The sequence below is a fragment of the Dreissena polymorpha genome, chromosome 10 (genome assembly GCF_020536995.1).
Source record: "Dreissena polymorpha isolate Duluth1 chromosome 10, UMN_Dpol_1.0, whole genome shotgun sequence".
In the NCBI taxonomy this organism is placed as follows: domain Eukaryota; kingdom Metazoa; phylum Mollusca; class Bivalvia; order Myida; family Dreissenidae; genus Dreissena; species Dreissena polymorpha.
Window position 1 is genome coordinate 87,471,682 of NC_068364.1, and position 27,979 is coordinate 87,499,660.

At 35.5% G+C, this 27,979-nt stretch overlaps 1 protein-coding gene across 1 annotated transcript in view; it reads right to left on the reverse strand.

Annotated features, from left to right (window-relative positions):
* The window catches only part of LOC127847571 (ras-related protein Rap-2c-like), a 46,770-nt gene that overhangs the window by 6,430 nt on the left and 12,361 nt on the right, over positions 1-27,979 (reverse strand). The window contains exon 2 of the mRNA XM_052379583.1: positions 20,056-20,730. Coding sequence (XP_052235543.1) covers positions 20,084-20,623 — 540 coding nt within the window. The 5' untranslated portion in view covers positions 20,624-20,730 and the 3' untranslated portion in view covers positions 20,056-20,083. The remainder of the gene's footprint in view (positions 1-20,055; positions 20,731-27,979) is intronic.

Below are 27,979 nucleotides of genomic sequence, written 5' to 3' on the forward strand. Positions count from 1 at the left end.
GAATTTTCGCGCCGTTTCCCTTTTTGGGGAAATTTTTACTTACTCTCTAATTATTACATTTGTACATGTTTGCACTTTATTCATTGCTTTTTTCATAATTAAGTTTATTTGACGAGATTAAATTAAAAAAGAATTGAGATATAATAATCATGAGACACATATATCTATTAAAAAAAAAAAAAGTTTTTTTTTTTAGGGGGAATTTTTCCCGCCAAAAGGGGAAAAAAGTATACTTTTCAGGTGGGGGAATGTGGCCGAATTTCGGCTGTGAATTTGACAGATTGAGGGCCCTGGTGATATATGTTAAACTACTTCTTATAACATGAATGTCATGGTACAAAAGTTCTCAGTTTAAAACTCAATCTAGAAATGACTAGCTTTGAACAAAGTCTATGTTGTTTTCATTTTTAGGAAAGGCTTTAAAGTTTCTTAACCGTTTATATGTAAATTGCTTAGTACATTTCCCTTACTTTATGTTGGAACTACTCATGACTTCTTATAGGCAACTCATTGATACCCTTGAAAAAATAAAAACAAACAGGAAACTAATAATTTACTGTAGATGTAATGGGTTTAATGAAAAACTGCTTTTGTTTCTATCAGGTATTATTGCTCCACTCTAAACCCTATGTATTTTGCATACTAGGGAAACCCTTAAAGAAATTAAGAACACATTCTTAAGAAAAGTTCATGACTTCTTAGAGTCATTGATACACTTGAAAAAATAGAACCCAACAGGAAAGTAAAAATTTAGATGTTAAGGGTTCAATGGAAAACTGCTGTAATTCGATCATATATTATTAATCCACACTAAACCCTATGCATTTTCCATACTAGGGAAACTTTAAAAGAAATTAAGAACACATTCTTAATAGAAAAGTTTGTGAAATATGCACAATCCCTTAACCACATAGATACGTATTTCGCACATTTGTAGTCACTTAAAAAGTTAATTTTAATTAAAGATCTTTTTTATTAGCTTCAAGTATTAATTTAAAGGCTTCATTTCCAACCCTTAGATAGTGATGAGCAGCAAACAGCATAAAACCTGAAGACTGCGATATACTCGCAGGCTGTTCTCAGTTTATGCTGGTTGCAAAAGCCATTTTCACTTCGCCTCTGATGGAGAAAGGGCTATATTTGTCTGCAATATAATCCAATCATCCCACTTGATCATAACATGTTTAGATTTTAACTCTTTTATACAAAAGATCATGAGATATTTGTTTCAGATTTTACAAACGCACATGATAATGTTAACTTTGACATTTTAGATGAATGAAAATTCATCCTTAAACAATAACTGAGGAGTTTCATTTTACTTTTCTTGGGAAAACCCATAACGATCCTTTTTGAACAAGGCAGCTTCATAATTATGAACTTATAATATGTATAAGGTCAACAACTTTATGTTCACAGAGCAAGTTGACAAAGAGGTTGAGTGTTTCTTAATCATCATCATACCTATATATCATCAAGTGCTCATGTGAACTTTAAAGTCAAACTTTGATTCACTGTGTTGTAAATGCTCACTTCCCCATAACATACAAAATTATTATAACTTTTTTTTAACTGACTGACCAAAAACTAGCACACATTTGGCATGCAGGGAGCCTTAATTTGCAGCTAAGACTAACTTGGTATTCAAGTCAACACTTTATCTGCCAACTATGTTCATAGTTTATATGCAGGCTTTACATCAATCTGAATGCAATAATAATATTATTGCAATTTTTATTATAATATATTGGCAATTGCCTTTTATACATGTACACTGCTGTAAATTTAAATTGTCAATATGGTTAACATATTCAGTTTGGTTTAAATATTACAGGCTTGCCTGCACCCTTAAACATGTAAGGAAATGAAAATAATGTTAGTGACACCAACTCAATGTGGTTACCTCAGACATGTGGTAAATAAAATTTTATAAAAATTTCCAATGTGAAAACCATATATATTTTGCCAAGTTTATACTATTAATTTTTGTGTAGTTTTTTTTATTTTTTATACAGGTACTTATTTGCGTAGTGGTTCAATGCCTTTTCCCGGAAGCATGTGAGTTTGGTTGGTGGTCACCATACCGGACAAGTGGGTTTTCCTCCGGGTACTCCGGCTTCCCCTCATAACACAAGACCAAACAAAAATTGAATAACTTACAGTAACAACGAATTAGCTGGAAATTGCAGCTATAATTAAAAATTCGTTCCAACTTTTGTGAGTCTTAGTTAATTAGGTAGGAGTGCCAGGGCACACTCACGTTCCACACATAATGTCGCCTCTGGCTCGGAAAGGATATCATAAACTCAGAAATACACACAGACAGCGTTCGACACTAACGTGAGTGCGGGAGTCCGAGACTCCTTAAAATGAGACTTGGACTCCTTGTTTATGTGTCAGGGGAGTCCGTCGGACTCCTTTAAAATCATCTCTGAATTAAAAAAAATCAGTTGATTTCCTTATTTGTTTCGCAAGATCTGAATGTCCTAACTTTTGTGGATCCGAAACATTTGCCACAAATCATTATGCTTAAACACATTGACAAAAACAAAAGAATCCAAAATTATTTATTTTAGTTCCCTGTCACTGTCAGTGCGTGTAGTAATAGGGGGAACATGCAAACTATGAAACGATCGTGGCCGTTTTTTTCCCCTGATATTTTTTCTGTTGTAAATTAGCTTCGCCAAACAGTTTCTCATTACTATAAAACTCATCACAGACCTGATTTTTTTTACACATGATACGTTTTGTGGCAACAAGGTACTGAAGATCGGACCGGCTGTGAATCATTTGAGCGTGAATGACCCGTGTCAGTATCAATCAATGATTTCAGTTGTTTATTGCAGTTTGTAGGCATTGTCATACCAACCACACTAATCAGTTCCTACCGTGTACTCCTCCATGATTAAATTGTTGACTCCTCCACGATTAAATGGTAGCAAGTTACTTAAGAGACTGATGATGGCAACAGGGTGTAATCCTCGTGGAAATTGTGCTTTGCATGAAAAATATTGTCTAAACATGTTTTCATGGTGTAAAAACCCAATGATGAAATTACAATACAATTAGAATTATATTGTGTTTCCCAATTTCCACGTTTTTGGAAATACATGTATTATAAAAAATATATATAAAGCAATGAGAAATATAGGGTTGTTACACCCTTACGCTGTGATTTAGTAACTATGACAACTAACAAAACAGAAGGCTCCGATAATGTTTTTAACCCTAATGTTGAGGTTAAACAAGCAATCATAATGCATAATAAAAAATAGTATTTGTTGAAATCTTACAATGATTAAGTAAATGATTAACTTAACTATTACTGGAATCCGTTAAATATTTTGCAAGGAGATATAACAAATATTGAACAGCAGTCACTTACAACTTTGATCTAAAAGCAAACATGCAATAAAAATTTAACATTTTATGAATTTACATGTGTTAATGGCCAAAAAATATGCTATAAAAGTGTCTTAATTGTTGGACTCCTTGAAATCTGTACGGACTCCTAAATTTCAAAAGTTAGGAGTCCTTGGACTCCTTACCAAGGACTCCTTACTCAGATTATTAGTGTCAAACACTGACAGATAGTTAAATGAATTCATGCAATAAACAAACATCTCAGCGTAATCCAGGTTTTTTTTCCTTCTTTGGGACCCGTCGAAAATCGGCCCTTTCCCCTCGGATTTTTTTTCCCCCTCAGCAGGTAAATTTTCCCCCAGACTTCATTTTTTTTCCCCTAAAAAAAAAAAAAAATTTTTTTTTTAACTTTAAATCAATATTAAGTTAACCTGATCCAGTGTAGAAAATATAATTAAATTATCTGTTGCCTTGAATTTGTTTTAAAAACAGCAAAATATGTTGAATTGATTATTTAAGACTTTCCTTATTTTCCCCAAAATCCGGTACTTCGCGTGATTTTTCCCCAAAAAATCCGGCATTTCGCACAATTTTTTTTCCCCTCAAAAAAGGCCAGGCCCTTTCGCCAAAATCAGATAAAAAACCCTGGCGTAATCCCATCTCACAATGAACCAATTTTTACAGGAAGTCAGTGTGTACTTCAATCTGATAAATATACATTAGTACAAATACATGACATTGTACTTTATTGTAAATCAATCATTCATTAAATTAGAAGTCTAAAATGAGGCATTCACTGAGACTCAATTTTTTAATTTAAATTTTCTGATACAGCAGAATTAGCATAAACAATATTATTAAATAATAATTTGATCACTACAAAAATGCTATATTAATTAAAAGGAACATTTTTTAAATATAATAATGCAAATACATGTATAAAGTCATTATGTTTAATCATGATTTAGATTTGAATGCAATAAAAGTCTGTGTAACTTGTACTACAGTTTATCACTTTTATAATATTGGTCATGTTTGAGTTAATTTTCTTACGAATCCAGTTGGGGCAGACCGGAAAACTCTCGCCCAAAGCAAGATGAAGTCCTGACTCATTGGGATAGCCTTGACTAGACACGCAAATGCAAAACATCTTCACAGTAATTGATTCAAATGAATAAATGAGCTTATCTGCACAGATTCACCATGCTAAATTCACCAAGTGTACATACCTAACTAAGGCTATCTGTCACCCTATCACAAAAACATTAAGACTTCATCTTTACTGTTCAAAAACACAAAAAACAGGACACACTAAATGTTTTCAAAACAACCCTATAATATATTGTTGATATATATGTTGTATAATACAAGTCACAATATTATACATTTATTCCTAGCATTCTGTGATGAACAAATTATTGCTTGAAAGTAAAAAAATAAATATTAATAATAAATTAATTGTCAACAATTCTTTGACATCAAATGAATGACCTTACCAAAACGGACTCAAAAACACTCCTGAGTGTGCTAAATGTATGAGTATTTGTAAAAGTCATGACATGATCACTGTGTGTACATGTAAGTTGGGATAATAAGTGAGAATGTAAACATCTACATTTAGGCCAGGCACTTGACCCACAAATTCTTTAGTAAATCTGAACCGTAATTTTATAAGTACAAAAGGGGACATAAACGTAATAAAAAGCTGGTCATATAAATTGGTTTTGGACAATGAATGCTTATTTCCAATGTTCAAATATGTATAGTTTTATTTCCATTTTCTATATCTGTAGTCGACATACACATGTAGAGATATGGAGTATTGCATAAAAAGTTAACTTAAATTTTAAAGTACAAAAAGGGGCATAATTCTGCTAAATTCCTTATCAGAGTTATGGAATTCGGTCAAAGACTTTACACAATGACCCCATACATATGTACAGCATTTTTTTTTCATTCTTTCTAAAGTAAAAGGTACTTTCCCAATGGAGGACAAACTATAAACAAGAGCACCGCCTTGCGGGTGCAGACCGCTCATCTATTTTCTTTTTAAAGGTGAAGAGACTCTCATTTTCAATCACAAAGGAGGGAGGGGTGGAGTGAAGAGGGGTGTATAGTGTGGGGTGTGGACATTTATTACATTATCTTCCAAAAATGCTGGAAAAGAATGCAAAAAAAAAAAAAAAAAAATCGGGGTGGGGGGGGGGGGTTGGGGGTGGGTGGGTTGGGGGGGGGGGATTCTTGGGTGCAATGGTTGGACGGTATTTCAAACATAAATTAATAAAAATAAATATTTGTGTTTTTTAACAGTTTCATAAAAAAATATAAAATTGGAGGGGTGGGGTGGGGGGGGGGGGGGTATAGTGTGAGGGTGTGGTGGTCATTTGTGAGATGATCTTAAAAATAAAAAAAAATAAAAAAATAAGGGGGGATTCGAGGGGGGTGGGGGGGGGGATTTTTGGGTGCGATGGTTGAACGGTATTTCAAACATAAAATAATAAAAATAAATATTTGTGTTTTTTAACCGTTTCAAAAAAAACAATTGGGGGGGGGGGGCGGGGTGGGGGGGGGTATAGTGTGAGGGTGTGGTGGTCATTTGTGAGATGATTTAAAAAAAAAAAAAATAGGGGGAGAGGGATTCGGGGGGGGGAGGGCACGGGGGATGGTTTGGGTGGAGTCTATTGTGGTATGTCAGGAGATTTAAGCTTTACTTAATCTGAAATTATCAATTGTGCAGGTATAAAAGCATTGGTTCTTTTGCACATATAAAAATATTAATTGGTCACACAAGTATGCTAGAAATGTCTCAAACCACCACACGTAAGACATGATATGTCCCGCCGAGGATACTCTCCCCAATTGGAGCTATTTCATCTCACTTCGATCCCTAAGGAAATTTGAACCTTGGTTCCCAATATGGTAACCATTGTTTCGCCTGTTTCTGGCTCCAATTTTGAAAGCATTAGGACCAGGACCACGTTCATAGGTCGTCACAAGGATCAACACCCAAACTTCCAAAAGAGTTGGACAATAGCTCCACAGCATCCAGCAGCTGCTCAACCACCTGGGTTAATTTGTCGACCGCCGTGCCACTGACCACATCTGGAGTGGGTGCCTTTTTCACCTCGTGAACCCACCTCGATTCTTCTTGCTCATCCTCTTGGGGATCCATTGGAGCCACTGCGCAAGCGGACTGAAGATGGCTATATATTTTCATCCTATGGTGCATTGCATCCACCATCGATATGGGTAACTGCAGGCTTACATGCTTGCCGACCTCCTTGTCAAGCAAACCCTGAAAACACTTCGCCACTGCCTGCTTAGCGGCGTATGTGTAGGGCATATCACGAAACGCAGTGGTTGACAGCGTTAGCGCCCGATCGTCTAGGGACCTACTTCCTGATGGGCAACATGGAACCCCTCCACAGTGACGGGTAGCTCCCTGGCGCCAAAGCACTCCTGCAGCCGCTGAATAAGCTCATCGTAAGGTACCGTCCCTCTCCATTCAGTGAGCAATGCCTAAAAGTCAACCGCCTTTGTAACCCGTGAGGCACCAGCCCAGACAGTCAGCCTATCACTTCCAACCAGCCATTTATCTTGGCGTACCACTTAAGTTTTGCTTTAAAGTAGGGATGGCAAAACTATTTGAATAATCGAATAGAATATTCGATTGAATCGTCAGTATTCCAATGGCAGAGTTATCATTCGAGTATTCGCAAGTTTACTATTTCAATCGATTTTGTGTTTTTTAATTAATTACCCTCAAGTTGCTTATTAATTATAACAACAATTACAACTAATTGTCAACCGAAATCAAAAGGGATTAACATGTTTGATAAGACGCTTGTCGTGTCAAACTGATAAAGTGCTCATATCAGCTTCAATTGTGCAATATACACACCCAAAGAAAGGGCGTCAACTTGTTTGTCAATTTGCTGCCAATTAGGGCCTTAAAATGACTAGCGAACAATTATAGTGAAAATGATGTGATCACAGTTTGAACAGTCATTAAATGTTTTAAGTAGTCAAAGTTGACAAATGATATAAATGTGGGTTTAAACAAAAAACATGCAGTCATTGCTAAAATTATTTGCGATGAATTTTGCATTACCCTTTGAAATGATACTTTTTATACACACAGACATGTTATCCCCATTATTAAATTTATGGAAAATTCAAATGTAAATGATTACAATTCTATGACTTGTTATGTCCCCCACTATAATAGTGGGGGACATATTGTTTTTGCCCTGTCTGTCTGTTGGTCTGTTGGTCCGTTGGTCTGTTGGTCTGTTTGCGCCAACTTAAACATTTTGTAATAACTTTTGCTATATTGAAGATAGCAACTTCATATTTGGCATGCATGTGTATCTCATGAAGCTGCACATTTTGAGTGGTGAAAGGTCAAGGTCATCCTTCAAGGTCAGAGGTCAAATATATGTGGCCAAAATCGCTCATTTTATGAATACTTTTGCAATATTGAAGATAGCAACTTGATATTTGGCATGCATGTGTATCTCATGGAGCTGCACATTTTGAGTGGTGAAAGGTCAAGGTCATCCTTCAAGGTCAGAGGTCAGATATATGTGGCCCAAATCGCTTATTTTATAAATACTTTTGCAATATCGAAGATAGCAACTTAATATATGGCATGCATGTGTATCTCAAGGAGCTGCACATTTCGAGTGGTGAAAGGTCAAGGTCAAGGTCATCCTTCAAGGTCAAACATCATATAGGGGGACATTGTGTTTCACAAACACATCTTGTTTTTATCCTTTTATTTGTGTCCCATTTGAGTGTCAGTCATATATTCAGTTCGCACCGATAAGATTACTCTATATCAAAGATAAAAAAAGCAACAACCTTCTAAGTAATCGGCAAATGGTTATTACCAGGGACTTATACAAACAATTTGGATACGTCCCTGTTATACATTGCTGAAAACAGAAGGTTATACATTCCAACTGTTTAATGCGAATTTTAGAATATTCTATTGAATGGATGTGCGAGTATTCGAATGCCGATATAGGTATTCGATGCCATCGCTACTTTAAATACAAACCAATTGCTCCTCACATCATATAGCCCGCTATTTGGCAGCCTTGTCAGGACATCCCGATCCCACTGGGTAGGGGTGTTACTCAGAACAGGTAGATTGTTGGGACAGGGTGGGGGTGCGTCGCCTCCATGGGAGTTTCACTGGATATCGGCTGCACTTCTTGACCGTCAACCGTGCTCTGGTGCGTACCTGACAAATGGGCCGTGGAAGGGGCCTCTAGCGACTTGAGCGAGACGAGGACGCTTGATGCGACATCAGCAACATCAAACAGTATCAGCATGCCTGTTACCACCACATGGTCCGGCTGCAACAACAGACGCTTGGGGAACAAAGGCTTTACAAACTGCTATCATAGCTGGTCAACTCCTGCTGGCTGTTTCCAGTGGGATTCCGATAACTAGACACCTCACAGCTGTTTACTGCGGTGCTATCAAAGCTGAACAACTCCTGCTGGCTGTTACCAATGGGATTCCGATAACTAGACACCTAACGGCTGTTTACTGTGGTGCTATCATAGCTGGACAACTCCTGCTGGCTGTAACAAGTGGGATTCTGATAACTAGACATCTCACGGTTAGTAACCGCGGTGCTATCATAGCTGGACAACTGCTGTTGGCTGTTACCAGTGTGATTCCGATAAATAGACACCTCACGGTTGGTTACCACGGTGCTACCATAGCTGGAAAACTCCTGCTGGCTGTTACCAGGGGGATTCTAACAACTAGATACCTCACGGTTGGTTTCCGCAGTGCTACCATAGCTGGACAACTCCTGCTGGATGTTACCAGTGGGATTCTGATATCTAGACACCTCTCCTTTGAATACTGCGGTGCTTCCATAGCTAGACAAATACTGCTGGCTGTTACCAGAGGATTCAGATAACCAGACACCTCTCGGGTGGTTGCCGTGGTGCTTCCATAGCTGGACAACTCCTGCTGGCTGTTGCCGGGGGGATTCCAATAACTAGACACGTCACGGTTGGTTACTGCGGTGCTATCAACCGGAACCACGTGGCCGGTGGTCGGGATGACCTCACCACTCGTGTCCATTTTGCTGACTTCCTGATCAGCAGCCGTCATGGGGCCTACTGCACGTGTTTTCTGGTTGGCCTTATGGTTGTCTAAAGGTGTATTTGATAATTATCTATTGTTACCCCACCAGTAACTCAAATCTGTCATATTTTAGCATGGCAATATTATACAGAATGATACTGACGTTAATGTATGAATAATACTAACAATTATTCACCAGTATGTTTTAATGGATAACAATAAACTAGAATACAATCATGAATTTGCATAAGTGCTGTTGATTTGTATCTACAGACCTGTCAACTATACTTGTTGTTATAGTTGTCAACTATACTTATTGACAAGAACAATGTCTTGTTATATAAATGCTACATACATTAGACATTATTATTCTAATTTGAATAATGCTTTAAACATTGTTCAGAAATGAGTTTTATTGTTATTTCTTAATTATTGTTTAACTTGATCAGGTATGTCTGACATAGTCAAAAAATATAGGTTTTAGTTCTTACAGAATCTCTGAGAACTACATCAGTTAATAAGTATATAATATTAAAATGGAGTAATAAATGTTATATTTTCTGACATTAACAAAAAATGAAAAATTATTTTACAAAAGATTTGCCGGCTGTCAGTTACTATTGTTATTTTATCAGTTTAAGTTCTATCTAATGTGTGCACTGAATTATTGAAATTACTGGAAACTTCTGATTTTATAATACAAAATGAAGCAAATCATGAAATATTTAAGATATGAAATGTTTTTGCCTATCTATTAAGATAATAAGGTTAATGATAATCAATTTGCAGTATTTTCCATGTTTATGTACTTGGATCAGGGAATTTTATAAAAATATTGACAATACCATTCAACTTTGTTAAATTTATCACACCAAATGCCAAATATATGCAAATATGCAAATTTTTAGAGTAACATGTGTTGAAAAAGTAAAAAAATAAAAAAAATCCCTTTTTAAGAATGTTAATGTTATTTCTAGAACCCTTACTTTTGTATTGCAGAGAAAAAAAGTATTGCTTACAATTAATATTTCCTGCAATACTGTAGTAACTTGACTTACTACAGTATTGCAGGGAATTCAAAATCCCGAACATGTCCAATTTCAGCGCAAGAGTGTAGTAAGTCAATTAATTCTACAAAGTTATTTTATTTTTTAAGATATATGTTTTTTATTATGTGAAATATGTCTGTTTCTCCATTCTGTAATAAAATGTGAAGTATTTTGTTGTTAACAATAAGAATGGAGAAAATGTGATGTTTTTTGCTTCTCCTGTAAAATTTCAAAAAAGACAGTTAAGACAGTCTTGCGGGCAGCCCTCGAGGTAAGAGTAGTTTTGTCAAAGTATCAATCAAATCTAATCATAAATAAAGAAGTTATGGCAATTTTAGCAAAATTGAATAATTTTACCTTGAGAGTCAAGGTCATTCAAAGGTCAAGGTAAAATTCAACTTGCCAGGTACAGTAACCTCATGATAGCGTGAAAGTATTTGAAGTTTGAAAGCAATAGCCTTGATACTTTAGTAGTAAAGTGGATCGAAACACAAAATTTAACCATATATTCAAAGTTACTAAGTCAAAAAAGGGCCATAATTCCATAAAAATGACAACCAGAGTTATGTAACTTGTCCTTTTACTGTACCCTTATGATAGTTTGCGAGTGTTCCAAGTATGAAAGCAATATCTATGATACTTTAAGGATAAAGTGGACCAAAACATAAAACTTAACCAAATTTTCAATTTTCTAAGTATAAAGGGCCTATAATTAAAGTGGACCTAAACACAAAACTTTACCAAATTTTCAATTTATTAAGTATAAAAAGGGCACATAATTCTGTCAAAATGCCAGTCAGACAGAGCTCCAGATAAGGTTTTGTGAAATTCTTAAATTACTACCAGATTTTCAAAAAGAATTCTCAACTCTGAAATTTTATTTTTAACGTTACTACTAAGTTTTGGAAAATAATACTTATTTTTTCTTAATGACCTAAAAATAAATAATAATGGTTATTTTTAGGGATGGCATCGAATACCAATATCGGTATTCGAATGTTCGCAAATTCATTCAATCGAATATTCGAATATTCGCATAAAACGGCTGGATTGATTTTACCTTGTTATGTGTTAATTTCCATTGGTTTGTATGTTATATCCGTTTGCTAAATACGAGGCTGTTTATTAACGTTGCTATCGAATAATTGTATCGCTGTCGACTAATACTATGACCGATACTGTGATCGGGAACAAATAGAATGAAAAACATTGTGTCATAGAATTTTTTTTTTTATGATTCCACAGATTTGTGGTGTACGGAAGAAACCCCTTCCGGAAGAAACCCCTTCGCTAAAAACGGCAGGGCGGAAGAAACCCCCTTTCATAGTTTGCATACGCGGAAGAAACCCCCTCGCTAGTTTTGCATAGGCGGAAGAAACCCCCTCGCTAGTTTTGCATAGGCGGAAAAAAAAAACTTCCATAGCGGTACAAACCCCCTTCCAGACGATTTAGTTACATTCAAACGCACGGTAATTGTATACAGAAATTCACTTTCATTTTCAGAAAGTTCCCGGGAAGCATGATTCAATTTTTTTTTTAAAGACGAATGCTTCGGTTATTATAAATATGTACGAAATATCTTCCTCACTAACGGCTCTGGGCGCTAATTTTGTGTTTTTGTTATTTTTATCAATCTAGTACAAGTTAACGCATATAAAATGGTATAATCTCACTGAACGATTGCAAGACAAATTCACACGAGCATCTCATCATTAACAACTTGTAAACATACGGCCGGTACACCTCTTTACTCAGCACATAACAGTTAGGAAAAAGATTTTCGCACCTTCATTTAATTATATAAAAGGTCCTTTAATGCACCGGCTATTGTAGATAATGATGAGAAGTTGTGTCATGATCGGCGCCTTTGCGGCTCGTGTGAAGTTATGTACAGTTTTTTTAAATACATTAGCATTCGGCTATAATTGTGTGATTCTAGGGAATGATTTGATCTTTGTAAATAAATGTAAATATATGCCTGTTTATCGTTAATAAATGTTTGTCTTTTTTCAACAACAAATTGTTTATTGCTTTTTAATATAATATATGCTTGTTTGAGATCTTTGTAAATAGATGTAAATATATGCCTGTTTTATCATTAAATGCGTGTCCTTTTTTGCAACGACAATTTGTTTAATGTTTTCTAGTATATGCTTGCTTGATCTTTGTAAATAAATGTTAATATATTTCATTCTATTTTTGTCTATTTTATCCTTCAATAATAATTCTTTCACCCATTCATACATTATTCGTTTTATTACCATCTTCATTAATTCTTCACAGCTTGTGTGAACAAATGGCAGGTACATTCCTTTAATCAGATTTTCGCACCTTCATTCAATTATCACGATAACGATATTTGAGTTTCACAGTTTGAATATTTAGTGTGTATCATTAACAACTTCATTAACAACTTGTGAACAAACGGCCGGTACATTTCTTTACTGTAAATCCGAAACACACTCCCTAAGTTGGTGTTAACGCGTTTTTAATACGAAACACACTTCCGAGTGTAAATGTTACCGCAACATTGAAATATTTTTGCATTGTAAATTCTATTTTGTGTTGACTCTTTTTCTCAATAAAAAGGGCGCGAAAATTATGCAGCATAGAAAGCGTGGGTGTATTGAGCGTTGTAACAAGCACACAACTAGTCAGGGGATTGATGTATGTTCGGAGAGAATATTTCGTCAAGTCTATAAATAGTCACTGATGCCGAAATTTATTTGATACAAGAGAAACAAGAGCAACGCCTTGCGGGTGCAGACCGCTCATCTATTTTCTTTTTAAAGGTGAAGGGACTCTCATTTTCAATCACAAAGGAGGAGGGAAGAGGGGTGTATAGTGTGGGTGTGTGGACATATTACATTATTTTCCAAAAATGCGAAAAATATATAAAATTCGCGGGGGGGGGGGGGGGGGGGGGGGGAGGTGCGATGGTTGAACGGTATTTCAAATATAAAATAATAAAAATAAATATTTGTGTTTTTAACCGTTTCAAAAAAAATAAAAAAATAAAATTAGGGGGGGGGGGGGTGGGGTGGGGTATAGTGTGAGGGTGTGTGGTGGTCATTTGTGAGATGATCTTAAAAAAAAAAAAAAAAAAAATTAGGAGGGGGATTCGGGTGGGGGGAGGGGAGGGGGGTAAGGGAGATTCTTGGGTGCGATGGTTGGACGGTATTTCAAACATAAAATAATAAAAACAATATTGGGTTTTTTTAACCGTTTAAAAAAAAATTGGGGGGGGGGTGGGGTGGGGGGGGTATAGTGTGAGGGTGTGGTGGTCATTTGTGAGATGATAAAAAAAAAATAGGAGGGGGGGGGATTCGAGGGGGGGGGGAATTCGGGGAGGAGGAGGGGGTAAGGGCATGGGGGATGGTTTGGGTGGAGTCTATAGTGGTATGTCAGGTAAGAGTAGTTTTGTCAAAGTATCAATCAAATCTAATTATAAATAAAGAAGTTATGGCAATTTTAGCAAAATTTAATAATTTGACCTCGAGAGTCAAGGTCATTCAAAGGTCAAGGTAAAATTCAACTTTCCAGGTACAGTAACCTCATGATAGCATGAAAGTATTTGAAGTTTGAAAGCAATAGCCTTGATACTTCAGAAGTAAAGTGGATCGAACCACAAAATTTAACCATATATTCAAAGTTACTAAGTAAAAAAAGGGCCATAATTCCGTAAAAATGACAACCAGAGTTATGCAACTTGTCCTTTTACTGTACCCTTATGATAGTTTGCGAGTGTTCCAAGTATGAAAGCAATATCTTTGATACTTTAGGGGTAAAGTGGACCAAAACACAAAACTTAACCAAATTTTCAATTTTCTAAGTTTAAAGGGCCCATAATTCTGTCCAAATGCCAGTCAGAGTTACATAACTTTGCCTGCACAGTCCCCTTATGATAGTTAATAAGTGTTGCAAGTATGAAAGCAATAGCTTTGATACTGTAGGAATAAAGTGGATCTAAACACAAAACTTAAACAAATTTTCAATTTTCTAAGTATAACAAGGGCACATAATTCTGTCAAAATGCCAGTCAGAGTTACATTACTTTGCCTGCACAGTCCCCTTATGATAGTTAGTAAGTGTTGCAAGTATGAAAGCAATAGCTTTGATACTTAAGGAATAAAATGGACATAAACATAAAACTTAACCAAAATTTTCAATTTTCTAAGTATAAAAAGGGCACATAATTCTGTCAAAATGCACGCCAGAGTTATCTAACTTTGCCTGCCCAGTCCCCTCATGATAGAAAGTAAGTGTACCAAGTTTGAATGCAATAGCATTGATACTTTCTAAGAAAAGTGGACCTAAACGCAAAACTTAACCGGACGCCAACGCCGACGCAGACGCCGACGCCAAGGTGATGACAATAGCTCATAATTTTTTTCAAAAAATAGATGAGCTAAAAATGGCAAGGTTTGTGTTAAGAAATTATTGAGAGCTTTTATCGTTAATGTTAACCAGAAAGTGCTTTAAAAATGTTATAAACGGGATTATCGGGAAATGAATATAAACTTGAAAAGTAGCAAGGATGCAGTAATAGTGTCGGGTTGAAACGGATGTATTGGGGAATCGTTCGAGTCAGGATTTTACTACCTCTGCGGGAAAGACTTAACACTTAGGAAGGGGGTTTATTCCGCCTCTCTGAAAACACGAAGGGGGTTTATTCCGCCTGTCTGAAAACTCGAAGGGGGTTTGTTCCGCCTATGCAAAACTAGCGAGGGGGTTTCTTCTGCGTATGCAAAATGTGAAAGGGGGTTTCTTCCGCTATGCCGTTTTTAGGGAAGGGGGTTTCTTCCGAAGGGGGTTTATTCCGGTAATCCAGATTTGTAGCAGACCGCGCATATGTAAAACTAAGTTTAGTTTACACACATTACACATTGCGGTCTTCTTATCCACAGACCGTGTAAAGTATTCCATACTGCAGAAGGGGCTGGTGGCATTTTCAGATTTGAATTATGATTCCTTGATGATTGTTAAATTTATATCATCTGTTACTTTTGAGTGATTCACATATTTAAATGTCTGTTCAAACTGTGATCACAAAAACTAAATTATTATTCGCAAGTAAATTGAAGCCTTTAATTGGTACCTAATTGACAAACAACAGTTCGGGCCCTTTCTTATAGTAAGTATATTGCATTGCGCGATTTGAGTAATTCACACATTTTAATGGCTGTACATACTGTGATCACAAAACTTAATTATTATTCGCCAGTCAATTGAAACCGTTAATTGGCACCCCATTGGCAAACAACAGTCGGGGCCTTTCTTAGAGCGTGTATATTGCATTGCGCAATCAACACTGATACGGGCCGCGTTATCAGTTTGACACGAAGAACATCACGTCAAACATGTTACTCCCAAGTGATGTCGGTTGCTTTTTAGTACGCGGTTGGCAGGTCATTAAATATTGGTGAAATTACGTTTGGAAAAAAATGCGAATATGCGAATATCATTTTTATTATTCGAATGCTGACCACTCAATGAAATATTCGATTATTAGAATAATTTTGCCATCCCTAGTTATTTTCATGCAAAAAAATTCAAAATAAACATACTAGCAACTTTATTTATACGAGTTCAACAGTGTCTTTTCAGTATTATACAATTTTATTTTTCAAATACCTTCATATGCCCAAACTGTGCTTAGATTGCATGCCTTAGATGAATTTTTACATATTTTACAATTAAAACGGGTCTCCCTTTCAATCTTTTCAACGATTAGCCATGGGACTTGTCCCTTCCACTCGTTCAATGTTTTTTTTGTGTTTAAGTTTGGACCCGTCGTGTCGCGTTTTTGTTTAGCTTTTCTGACTGTGTCGGCAACTGAACATACAACATCGTATAAGATCTTTTCTATAATGTCTTTCTAAACATTTAACTTTGGCTCACTTTGCGTACAATATGTTAAAAGCGTGTTTTTGGACGCTTTGCAGTTTTTTAGGGACGCTCTCTGGACGCCGCCATTGTTTTTTGACAGATAGACTGCATACGCCGCTTTTATTGGAAAAAATGCGCTTTGTTAAACAAACCCGATAACCATTCTATATAAGCACCGCAAAGATCTTTAATACGCGAAAAAAACTCAATAAAAATCTATACGAACCGATGTAAAAATAATATTCGTAACTTGATTTTGTAATTCTTAATGGTACGACAAGATTTAAAATAAATACCTAACGGACTTGAAAATAATTCGTAATTACGAAAATACGACCCTTATCTGGAGCTCTGAGTCAGAGTTACATAACTTTGCCTGCACAGTCCCCTTATGATAGTTAGTAAGTGTTGCAAGTATGAAAGCAATAGCTTTGATACTAAAGGAATAAAATGGACCTAAACACAAAACTTAACCAAAATTTTCAATTTTCTAAGTATAAAAAGGGCACATAATTCTGTCAAAATGCACGCCAGAGTTATCTAACTTTGCCTGCCCAGTCCCCTCATGATAGTAAGTAAGTGTACCAAGTTTGAATGCAATAGCATTGATACTTTCTGAGAAAAGTGGACCTAAACGCAAAACTTAACCGGACGCCAACGCCGACGCCAAGGTGATGACAATAGCTCATAATTTTTTTTCAAAAAATAGATGAGCTAAAAATTCACTTGCCTTCTGAAAATTTCTGTAAAAATCCCAAAAGGAAGGAAAACTCTGTCAATTTCGTACCATAAGTGCATTATGTGCATGTGAACAAATAAAATGAGCACTGAAGTGAAATTGAACATCTGAAGCCAAACTGCATGTTAATTAATAAATATTTGAATAGGTTTGTACAAGCAAATAAATAGACCCAATTCACAATCTAACCATTTCAGGACGCAAATTTTCCCAATTTCAGCGGTTTTCGCACTAATTTTTCAAAATTGGTACGGTACCAGTTTTTTTCCCCAATTAGGCAAAAATCGCTGATGAGTGCAATTTCAATTAAATAATTTTATTTATAACAGTAAATTGTGGAGATGTTACACTTTGACCTGACTTTAATCAACCTCCAAAATTAGGGCACAATTCTGCTTAACTTGTAGGGCAGAGTTATGGAACTTGATGTGTGGTCTCTACCTGATGTAGAAACAGCGATATGGAAATGCTGCAGGTTTACCTTAACCTATTTTCTAAGTACAAAAAACGGGCATTATTATGCCAATTTGCAGGCTTGCATTGGAAAAAATCTGCCGGTCATTCGGACAGGCATTTCAGAAAATGTGCCGGTCTGTAAAAAATTTTGCCGGACCGAAAAAAACAACATAAACAAGAAATGTGTGCACAGGACACGGATGCCCCCAACTGTAACTTTGTCAAAATTTGTGTGCATATGGAAAGGCCTTGTACATATACACATGCATGCCAAATATGAAATTGCTATCTGAAGCGACATAGAAGTTATGAGCATTTTTCGAAATCTAAACGCAAAGTGTGACAGACAGACGAACGGACAGTCCGATCACTATATGCCCTCCTTCGGGGGCATAAAAATGTCAAAATAAATCAGAAAGCCACATAAACTAGAGAGCGGACAACATGCTTAATCCTTGAAATGCACTAAGTGACCCCGTGACCTAGTTTTTGACCCGGCATGACCCATATTCGAACTTGACCTAGATATTGTCTTGATACAACTTCTTACCAAGATTAGTAAAGATCAGATGAAAAGTTTTTTAATAAACGACTTCAATTAGAGAGCGGACACCATGCTAAATCCTTGAAATGCACTAAGTGACCCCGTGACCTAGTTTTTGACCCGGCATGACCCATATTCAAACTTGACCTAGATATTGTCTGGATACAACTTCTGACCAAGTTTGGTAAAGATCGGATGAAAACTATTTGAATTAGAGAGCGGACACAAAGTGTGACCGACCGACGGACAGTGCGAAAACTATATACCCCCTTTTCTTCGAAATGGGGGCATAAAAACGACATATTGGATGATGACGAAATATGTAACAGCTAGGGCATCGAATTGGTCAAACTATATTTAACTGACCAATGATATCCATTCAGGCATTATAACAACATAAACTAAAGTATGAACAAGGATCGAAAATAAAATTGCGGTTAACGGACGCTAACTTGTACAATGTAAAATGATAACTTTTTTGGAGACCTATGATGAGTGCATGTTACATTTGTATAAAGATATCACAAGAACATTGGTTATATTGAATAAAAAACATTTTTAAAGCCATGCTTCATAAAGAAATTCATATTTTAATGTCCTTATTTACTCGGAAAATATGTCAAAGCTATCAAGATCTTTTTTGTTAGAACGCAGATGCCGATTTTGCTACTGAGTTTGAAGTAGGTGTTGTGTAACCAGTTGGATTTGGTAATTGTACGTAACAAACTTATTGCAAACATCAAAACAATGAGCGATTTCATTTTCATGATGTAATTGTTGTAAGCGGTTTCCTCTTCGAATTTTAAACTTTGAAAAAAAAAGGTTTGTTTGCATTTATTTCACATTTTGCCGGTCGCCAGGACCGACATTCTTGTTAAACCTGCCGGACCAAATGGAAATCTGCCGGTCAGGACCGGCGGACCGGCAATTTCGCCAAGCCTGATTTGCAGAGTTATGGTCATTATGGAACTTGGACATGGACCTCACACAATGACCTAAGCACATGTGCTAAGTGAAGATGGAAGAGAAATGGCATTATTGTTAACCTTAGCCAATTTTCTTAGGAGAAAATAGGCATAATTCTGATTAATTGCAGGCCATACATTTGTAGTTATATAACTTGGTCAGCCATACCACACTATGACCCCATGTAGTAGTGCATGACATTTCAAATGAATACCTGTAGTAAAAACAGTGACATGGAGAAAGCTCACGATGTTTACCTTGACCACAGTATTACGCAAACAGCGCAGTTTGAGTAAGACGTATAGCTAGGACTATTTGGTGGAATGAAAATTAAAAAAATAAATTTCACCATTTTCAATTTCAATTTAGTCTGCTGCTGTTAAAATTAAGGCCAAAAACAGGTGAAATAAAGATAAATCTGTAGGAAAACACCCTAGCCAAGTTATGTCTACTATATGTCAGCCAGATCATTGTGATAATTTAAATCAAAACCACAACTTCATGTAATACACTTTCCCGCATGGTTCTATGATTTATCTGCCATTCAATACTTTTTTTTAAGTTTTCATGCACATTAAAGAGGCCTTTTACTGGTGTTTCTACGGGTCCTTTAAATGTACACATTCCAGAAGCGAAAAGGTAAAAAAAATCAACTTTGAACTTTTTTCCCCAAATTTCAAAAACAAATCCTGAAATAACTTTTTTCCCAAAATGACCAGTAAAAGGCCTGCCAGTATTTAAAACTGTTAAATGCCATGTCATAAATTTTAACCTATCAATTTAGAGAAGGTTAAGAATACTACTGCCATATTATGACAACAAAAGAATAACTGGATCTATATATACATGTACCTGAAGAGCATCAAGTTCATGTACTATAATAATAGTTATTTAACATTAAAAAACAACTTTAAGTTAAAAAGTCAAACTATACAAACCAATAATGTAAAGTGGTTTTCTCTTCCGTTACAACACAGTGCAGTAAGATTTCTTCTTCTTCACAGGGCTAGTGTTCATTTCACGTACAATTTCTATAAACACCTCATTCACATTGTTCGTGCTCTTGGCTGATGTCTCCATGAACGGACAGGCCCATATTTGGGATAGGGCCACGCCCTCTTCTACAGTTACCTCCCTTTGATGTTCAAGATCACACTTATTACCCACAAGTATCATCGGTATCTTGTCCACACCTTTGACCCGGATGATTTGTTCCTTCATCGTCTTAATATCCTGGAAGGTTTGAAAGCTAGTGATACTATACACTATAAGGAATCCCTGGCCGTTTTTTATATACAGATCTCTCATGGATGCGAACTGTTCTGTCCCTGCCGTGTCGAGTATTTCTAGAACAGACGGTGCATCGTCCACTTCTATTTCTTTCCTGTAAAAGTCTTCTATAGTTGGGTCATATTTTTCCATGAAATTCCCCGAGACAAATTTCACCGTCAGTGCTGATTTGCCTACTCCCCCACTTCCCAAAACCACCACTTTATATTCTCGCATGTTCTCAACTTGAACGAATTTCCTTCCTAAAAAGCTGTTCTTAATTATGTGGTGTTTGTAATGAGCTCTTTCAACTGCACATCTGGATGCCTTTGTAGCTAGTCATTCTGAAAAGAAGTATAGAAACTGAATTAAAATCAGACAAAACAGACAGCTTTATAAAGCCATGATAAAAAAATACTTGAGATCTCAATGTAACTATGTCTTAATGTAATTTGTATGTAGCATTATTAGATTAAATATATTTCCAAAATAATAATCAAATTAAGAAATACACCTGTTTCAGTTAATTAAACTGACCATGCAAATAAAGATATACATTAATTATTATTACATTAATACATTATCAATGTGCAGTGGTAGGAACCTATTCAGGTCATGTATGTAATTATTGACAAATTGTATTACATATAAATTACAGAACATTCTTAAAGTGATATTATGCGCATTTTTCACTATGAATTGAGCTGAAAATAATTAACAGGTCAAGAGTTACTTAAAATGTGGTAACTGTCCAATTATCTACATGTACAACTCATCTTGCTACCAGTAGTTTATAAAAAATATTATATTTAATATTTTACATGACTGTACAGTCCTCTAAGCCGAAATGATCCGTAAAACAAAATTGTGTCTTTGTGTTGTATGAACGAATCTGCGCTAAAACTCAATTTAGATTCACATCGTACATCGAATCATTAATGTCGTCGGTTGCCAAAACAAAAGTACGGTTGATATTCAAATGCATTATTTTTCTGAGGCTGCATTAACAAATATAAGTGTATATGAAGTAAAAACACCAAAAATAAACAACAAATGCGATTAACACCTATTAACACAGTATATATCAGCATATACTGTTAGTAGAGCTGTAACGATTCGGTTCGATGCATCAAAAAAACGGTTCAACACCACCGATTCGATTTCGATACCTATACGGCAAATTTCGATTCGATTCACTGTTATCCCGATTGATCCGCATTTTAAACCTTACTTTCCAAATCCGTTGTCTAAACGTTCTTGCCATTTGTAATACGTCTTGAGATTGGTCAATAGCCAATATGGCATCCAATGAATGAATGATTAACATGCTGAGCATTACATCAGCCGGTACAATGGCTTCTTCAAACAGGCTGAAAGACGCACCGTCAAAATTTAAATCAAAAGTATGGGAACATTTCGGATTTCGCGAAGGTTCTGATGCAAAGGCAACTTGCAAAACATGTTTTTTTACGTAAGTTACCCTAAATCTGGAAGCACTACAAATCGGAGGCAACATTTAAAGAGAAAACACTCGGTTGATATTTCAGATGTGATTTGTATCACCTACATTTTGATAACAGAAAGTACCTGTTACTAAATGATAACCATGTGATTTTTTGATCTCATTTTTTCCCTCAAATACATATGGTTTCTTTACTAAATTGTGTGCATTCGGTTAAAAAGTCAACTAGAAGTTGTTTATATACTTACATGTTTTTTTTATATTTTGTTAAACACATGTGATACATTGTGAATTTAATGTTAAATTAACCAAACATGAAATAGTTTGCAAAATAAGCAGCAAATAGTTTAATTTGAATCGAATCGGACCATTTGGTATCGAAATCGAATCGAATCGAATGATGGGTGAATCGTTACAGCTCTAACTGTAAGCTGCGCATAAGATCACTTTAAATAACAAAAACATCCAATCACATGAATTGAATGACTGAAATTGCTTATTTGCATAAAAGCAAACCTGGAAAATTTCGGTAAACACTTAAAAGTATAAATCTTTGAAAACTTTTAAGTAAAATTATGTTTCATTAATATTAAACTTATTTGAAAATTATGCTAGAATATTTTGAGTAAAAACAATTATTAATCAGTGAATTATGATGCAAAATGTTTCAATTAATATAATAATTTTAATAAAAAAACATAATTCATCCTGACTTGATGACCCAATTACAATACAAAACGCTGTCAAATCATTAAAAGGACAACAAAGATATGGCATTGATACTCTTGATAACAAGTTAAAATTCATTGAAAGAGTTGATATATTGTAAATGCATTTAAGTGAGTTATTAAACTATATTTAGAATTTTGATTATTATCCTGAAAAATGAACTGAGGGTATAATTATACCTTTATGTAACAAGAAACTGTCGGAGACGGGTGTTGCTCCCCTAAGTTTTTTTTTGTCACAATATTGCACTATATATTCAGATAAAAGGAAACGTCTTGAGGGGCATAACTTTGGACAAAATAATACGATGGATGGTTTAGCAACTTAAAAATTTCAAAGGGCCATAACTCTCTAAATTTATCATCAAACCAGAACCCACAAATAACATGCGCATCTCCTCAAGGTAGTTAAGCCTCCCATAAAGCTTCATTGAATTCCAGTCAGTAGTTGGGGAGAAATAGCCCGGACAAGAATTGCACTATATGTACAGTTAATAGAAAATTTCAAAGGGCCATAACTCTGTGACAAATCATCCGACCATAACCCGCTGATAATATGCACATCTCCTGTTGGTAGTGAAGCTTCCCATAAAGTTTCATTGAATAGTTAGTTTAAACGTATTTATTGCATCAATTGCATGGGATTGGATTACAAGTTTTTGCAACATTATCTGGATCCTCTCCCAGATAATTATATAACATAATTTACTAAAATACATTATTCATAGTTCAACAACATAATCAGTTAGTTTAACATAATTATACACAGATAAATAGACATGAAAGTAGGTTAACAATTGTAAAGTTATTGAGAATAGTTATCTCCCGTTGTATGCATGTCATTGACAATTTTATACAAAATTTAAAACCTTTTTGAGCCCGCTATGAATGACTGTACTGTTCTGAACACCTTTTCATTAAAATCCAAAGACATGTTGGGGTCCCCACATAGCAACAATTTAACATTAAGGTTATGGTTCAATTTGCTTATAGTTAGTCCTCTTATGTGTGCGAAGTTTAAACATTCAAAAAAGTAATGCCGCGCATTTTCACAAGGAGCTCCGCAAGAACAAGATTGATCAGCGATTAGATTTGATCTATAAAGATCGTAGCTAAAACTACTACACAGATTTCTAAGTCTTGTGTGAGCAATGTTTACTTTTCTTTTGCCTATATTATAGTATTTTGGGCACACAAGTGGCTGTGGGGTTATCGCTGATCTGAAAGAAGATATTGTAGGTTTTTCTCTTGTGTCTATATTAAGGTCATTCCACAATTTTAATGTAGATGGAAAATACGATATACTGTATGAAGTTAATCGTGATTGGGGCATAGAGTAATTTCCTTGATTTCTTAGATTGTAATGTGATATACTACATGTTGTGGAAGTAGATTTGATAAATAAGAGGGTGTTAAATGAGCGTGAATTTTATAAAATGTTACTAGTTTTTTTCTTTGTCTCCTCGAGGCTAAGGGTTCAAGACCAGATTCTTTATATAAGTTCTCTTTACTACAGAAGAGGGGTAACCCACATGCAATTCTAGCAACTTCCAATTGTAAATGTTCCAGCCTATTGCTTTCATATTCAGTACAACCGTCCCAAACTTCACTAGCATACTCTAAGATTGGAAGAATAAAGGTTCGATAGAGTTTAAGAATGTTACTTTTCGATAATATATACTTAAGTTTTCGAAGAACATTTATTTTCTTTTAACAGGAATCAAAAACATTATTTACATGGTCAGACCATTTGGCATTTGAACTTAATGTAACCCCAAGATGTTTATGGGTGTTTGATGATGATAACACGGTATTTTGAAATTGCAGTTTTAACGCTTCTCCGGATAATGTGTTTGACACAAAAATGAATTCAGTTTTATTTGGATTAAAAGACACAAGCCATTTCCTGGACCAACAGTCAAGCTTTTCAAGGTCAGAGTTAATAATTGCGGTTATTTCGGAAATATCTTTAGAAGCATACGCAAGAGAAGTGTCATCAGCAAACAGTCTAGTAAGTCACTATCCAGATTTTCAGATATATCATTAATATAGATTAAGAATAAAAGAGGACCAAGGACAGAACCCTGGGGTACTCCAGCTTTAATAGGCTTACTGTCAGAGATGGTATCTTTGATAAGAACTTGTTGTGACCTGTTTGAGATATAATCAGTAAGCCATAATAGCAATTCATTTTTAAAGCAGGGGTGTCAATTGGCCAAAATCTAAAATCCTGAAAATAGGCTTATCATTTTGGGGCCAGAGCAAAAAGGGTTAATAATTCATGTAACTTTGTGTACTATTGTATATAACTTTGTAAACAATATGTCAAATTAAAATAATTTGTGTTTAAGATGACATTTTGTGACATAATCTTAAAATTCCAGATAAAAAATCCTCTGATTTATATCAATATCAAAATTGGTCCTTAAGGGCCAAAATCCTGATTTCAGGCATAATCCTGATTTTTGACGCCTCTGTAAAGCCATAAGCTTCAAGTTTATGAATAAGACCTCTGTGCCACACTCTATCAAATGCTTTTGAAACATCACAAAAAACAAGACAAGTGTGCTTCTTTTCATTAAGATTTTTGCATAGAGAGTCGTACATTTCTAACAGTTGATAGACGGCGCTATGACCCGGTCGAAATCCGGATTGGGAACTTTGAAATAGATCGTTAGCCAACATATAGTTATAAAAATGTTTAAATAATACTCTTTCAAATACTTTACCAACACATGAGAGTAGTGAAACAGGGCGATAATTACTGCAATCGTGTTTGTCGCCTTTCTTAAACAATGGAATTACATATGCTTTTTTCCATAGTGTTGGAAATTGACACTGATTTAAAGACATATTGAACAATATACAAAGTGGAACACATACTGTTTTGGATGTATTTTTTAACATACAATGGCTTATACCATCGCAACCAGATGCTTTCCCAAGTTTAAAATATGCAATATATCTCATTGAATTCCCATAATAAGTTGCTGAGAAATAGCTTGGACAAGAATTGCACTATATGTACAATGGAAAATTTCAAAGGGCCATAACTCTGTGAAAAATCATCCGATGAGAACCGGCTGAAAATATGCACATTTCCTCTTGGTAGTTTATCTTTTCATAAAGTTTCATTGAATTCCAGTCATTGGTTGCTGAGAAATCACCCGGACAAGAATTGCACTATATGTACAGTTAATGGAAAATTTCAAAGGGCCATAAGTCTGTGAACAAGAGGGCCATGATGACCCTGTATCGCTCCACTGTTTTTTCTTTGCGAAAAAAAACGTGCAATGCGCATGGGTTGAAATGTACTCAAGCATGTGACTTTCTCTTTCTATCCCTCGTCCCACTGGGGGTTTAAAGTTGGAAGGGTGAGCATTTTTATATATGGAAAAAGTTACTACCATGTTAACTAAACAGACTTAAAAGCCCGGGAATTGTTGCACAGGTCCTTTGCTTATAACGTAGGTACATTTATCTCTCCAAAAGATATTGTCGTTGTTTCTATGTCACATATTTTTAGATGCTGAAGATCAAATCTACGCATTTGATTTGAAACAGATTCACAAGACCCATAGGAATCAAAATGCCTTAAACCTTTACCAAACGACACATTTTGGACTTTCCCAATTTGAAAGAGGTTGCAGACGTCAATTAAATTAAAATGGAATATGAAGGAAATGATCAGGTAGGGTAGAAATCATTGTGATAAAAGGAGACATTGTTCATCAACCCACACATCCCTAAGACCAACAGGCCTGAGAATATTATGATTATCTAAAGATTATTTCTTTATATTTATAAATGTATTTAATTAAGTAATACATTTGACTTCTAAGATCAATTCATAACTTATATTAAGAAAATTATAAAATGGTCAGAAATATATATGGATTGTTGAGCAATTGACAATCATATCCACAATTCATGAGTAACGATTCACAAATGGATCAATGAATCATTAGTTATAAAAAAAAGCAGCATATTCGAAGTTAAGAACATTGCACTTCATTAATTTCAACACCTTCTCTTGGATACAAAGTTTGAGTTTACCATGCAGTATCATATATTGACTTTTCTTGAAATATTATATTCATGGAAGTTGTGTTTTTAAAATCAATAACATATTATTAAACTGGTTTAAACACAACAAAAAAGACATGAAATTAACATGTCATCCAAAATATTTTCGTCCGGTCACTTTCGACATATTTAAATAAAACCCGACATTTTTCAGTTTGTAAGAAAAACATTCATAACACATGTTCTTACTTCAATGCCTTTGTAAGCAGTCACCATCTGATCTAAAATGGCACTAAATGACAGGGTTTTATCTCATGTTTTCAAGATGTTGATGTTGTTGTTGGTAACAGCCAAACGGCCGCAGTAGTCTCCACTGGTAAACGTCATATGTTCAGTTTTGTGAGCCCCGGGGCCGGTTCAAATTTGAGCCCAGGGGAATAATTTGAACAAATTTGGTAGAGGACTATAAGATATCACTACATACCAAATTTAGTAGCCCTAGGCTCTATAATTAAGAACAAGAAGATTTTTAAAGTTTGCACACAATAGGCCTTATTTAAGCATATGTTCATTTTTGTGACCCCTGGGGCAAGGTCAAATTTGTTCCCAAGGGCATAATTTGAACAAACTAAGTAGAGAACTATTATATGTCACTACCTACCGAATTTGGTAGAAATAGGCCCAATGGTTATGGACAAGAGAATTTTTTTAGTTTGCACAAAATGGGCCCAATATAAGCATATGTTCAATTTTGTGACCCCTGGGGAACGGTCAAATTTCATCCCAGGGGCTTAATTTGAACAAACTTGGTAGAGGACTATAAGATGACATTACATACCAAATTTGGTAGCCCTATGCCATACGGTTATGGACAAGAAGATTTTTAAAGTTTGCACAAAATAGGCCTTATATAAGCAAATTTTCGATTTTTGACCCCCCAGGGCAGGGTCAAATTTGACCCCAGGGGCATAATTTGAACAAACTTGGTTGAGGACTATTAGATGTCACTACATAGCAAATTTGGTAGCCCTAGGCCCAATGGTTATGGACGTAGGATTTTTAAAGTTTTCACAAAATAGGCCTTACATAAGCAAATTTTCAATTTTTTGACCCCCCCGAGGCAGGGTCAAATCTGACCCCACGGGCATAATTTAAACAAACTTGGTAGAGGACTATAAGATGTCACTACATACCAAATTTGGTAGCCCTTGGCCCAATGGTTATGGACAGTTAGATTTTTAAAGTTTTCACAAAATAGGCCTTATATAAGCAAATGTTCAATTTTTTTACACCCCCCCCCCGGCAGGGTCAAATTTGACCCCAGGGGCATAATTTGAACAAACTTGGTAGAGGACTATAAGATGTCACTACATAGCA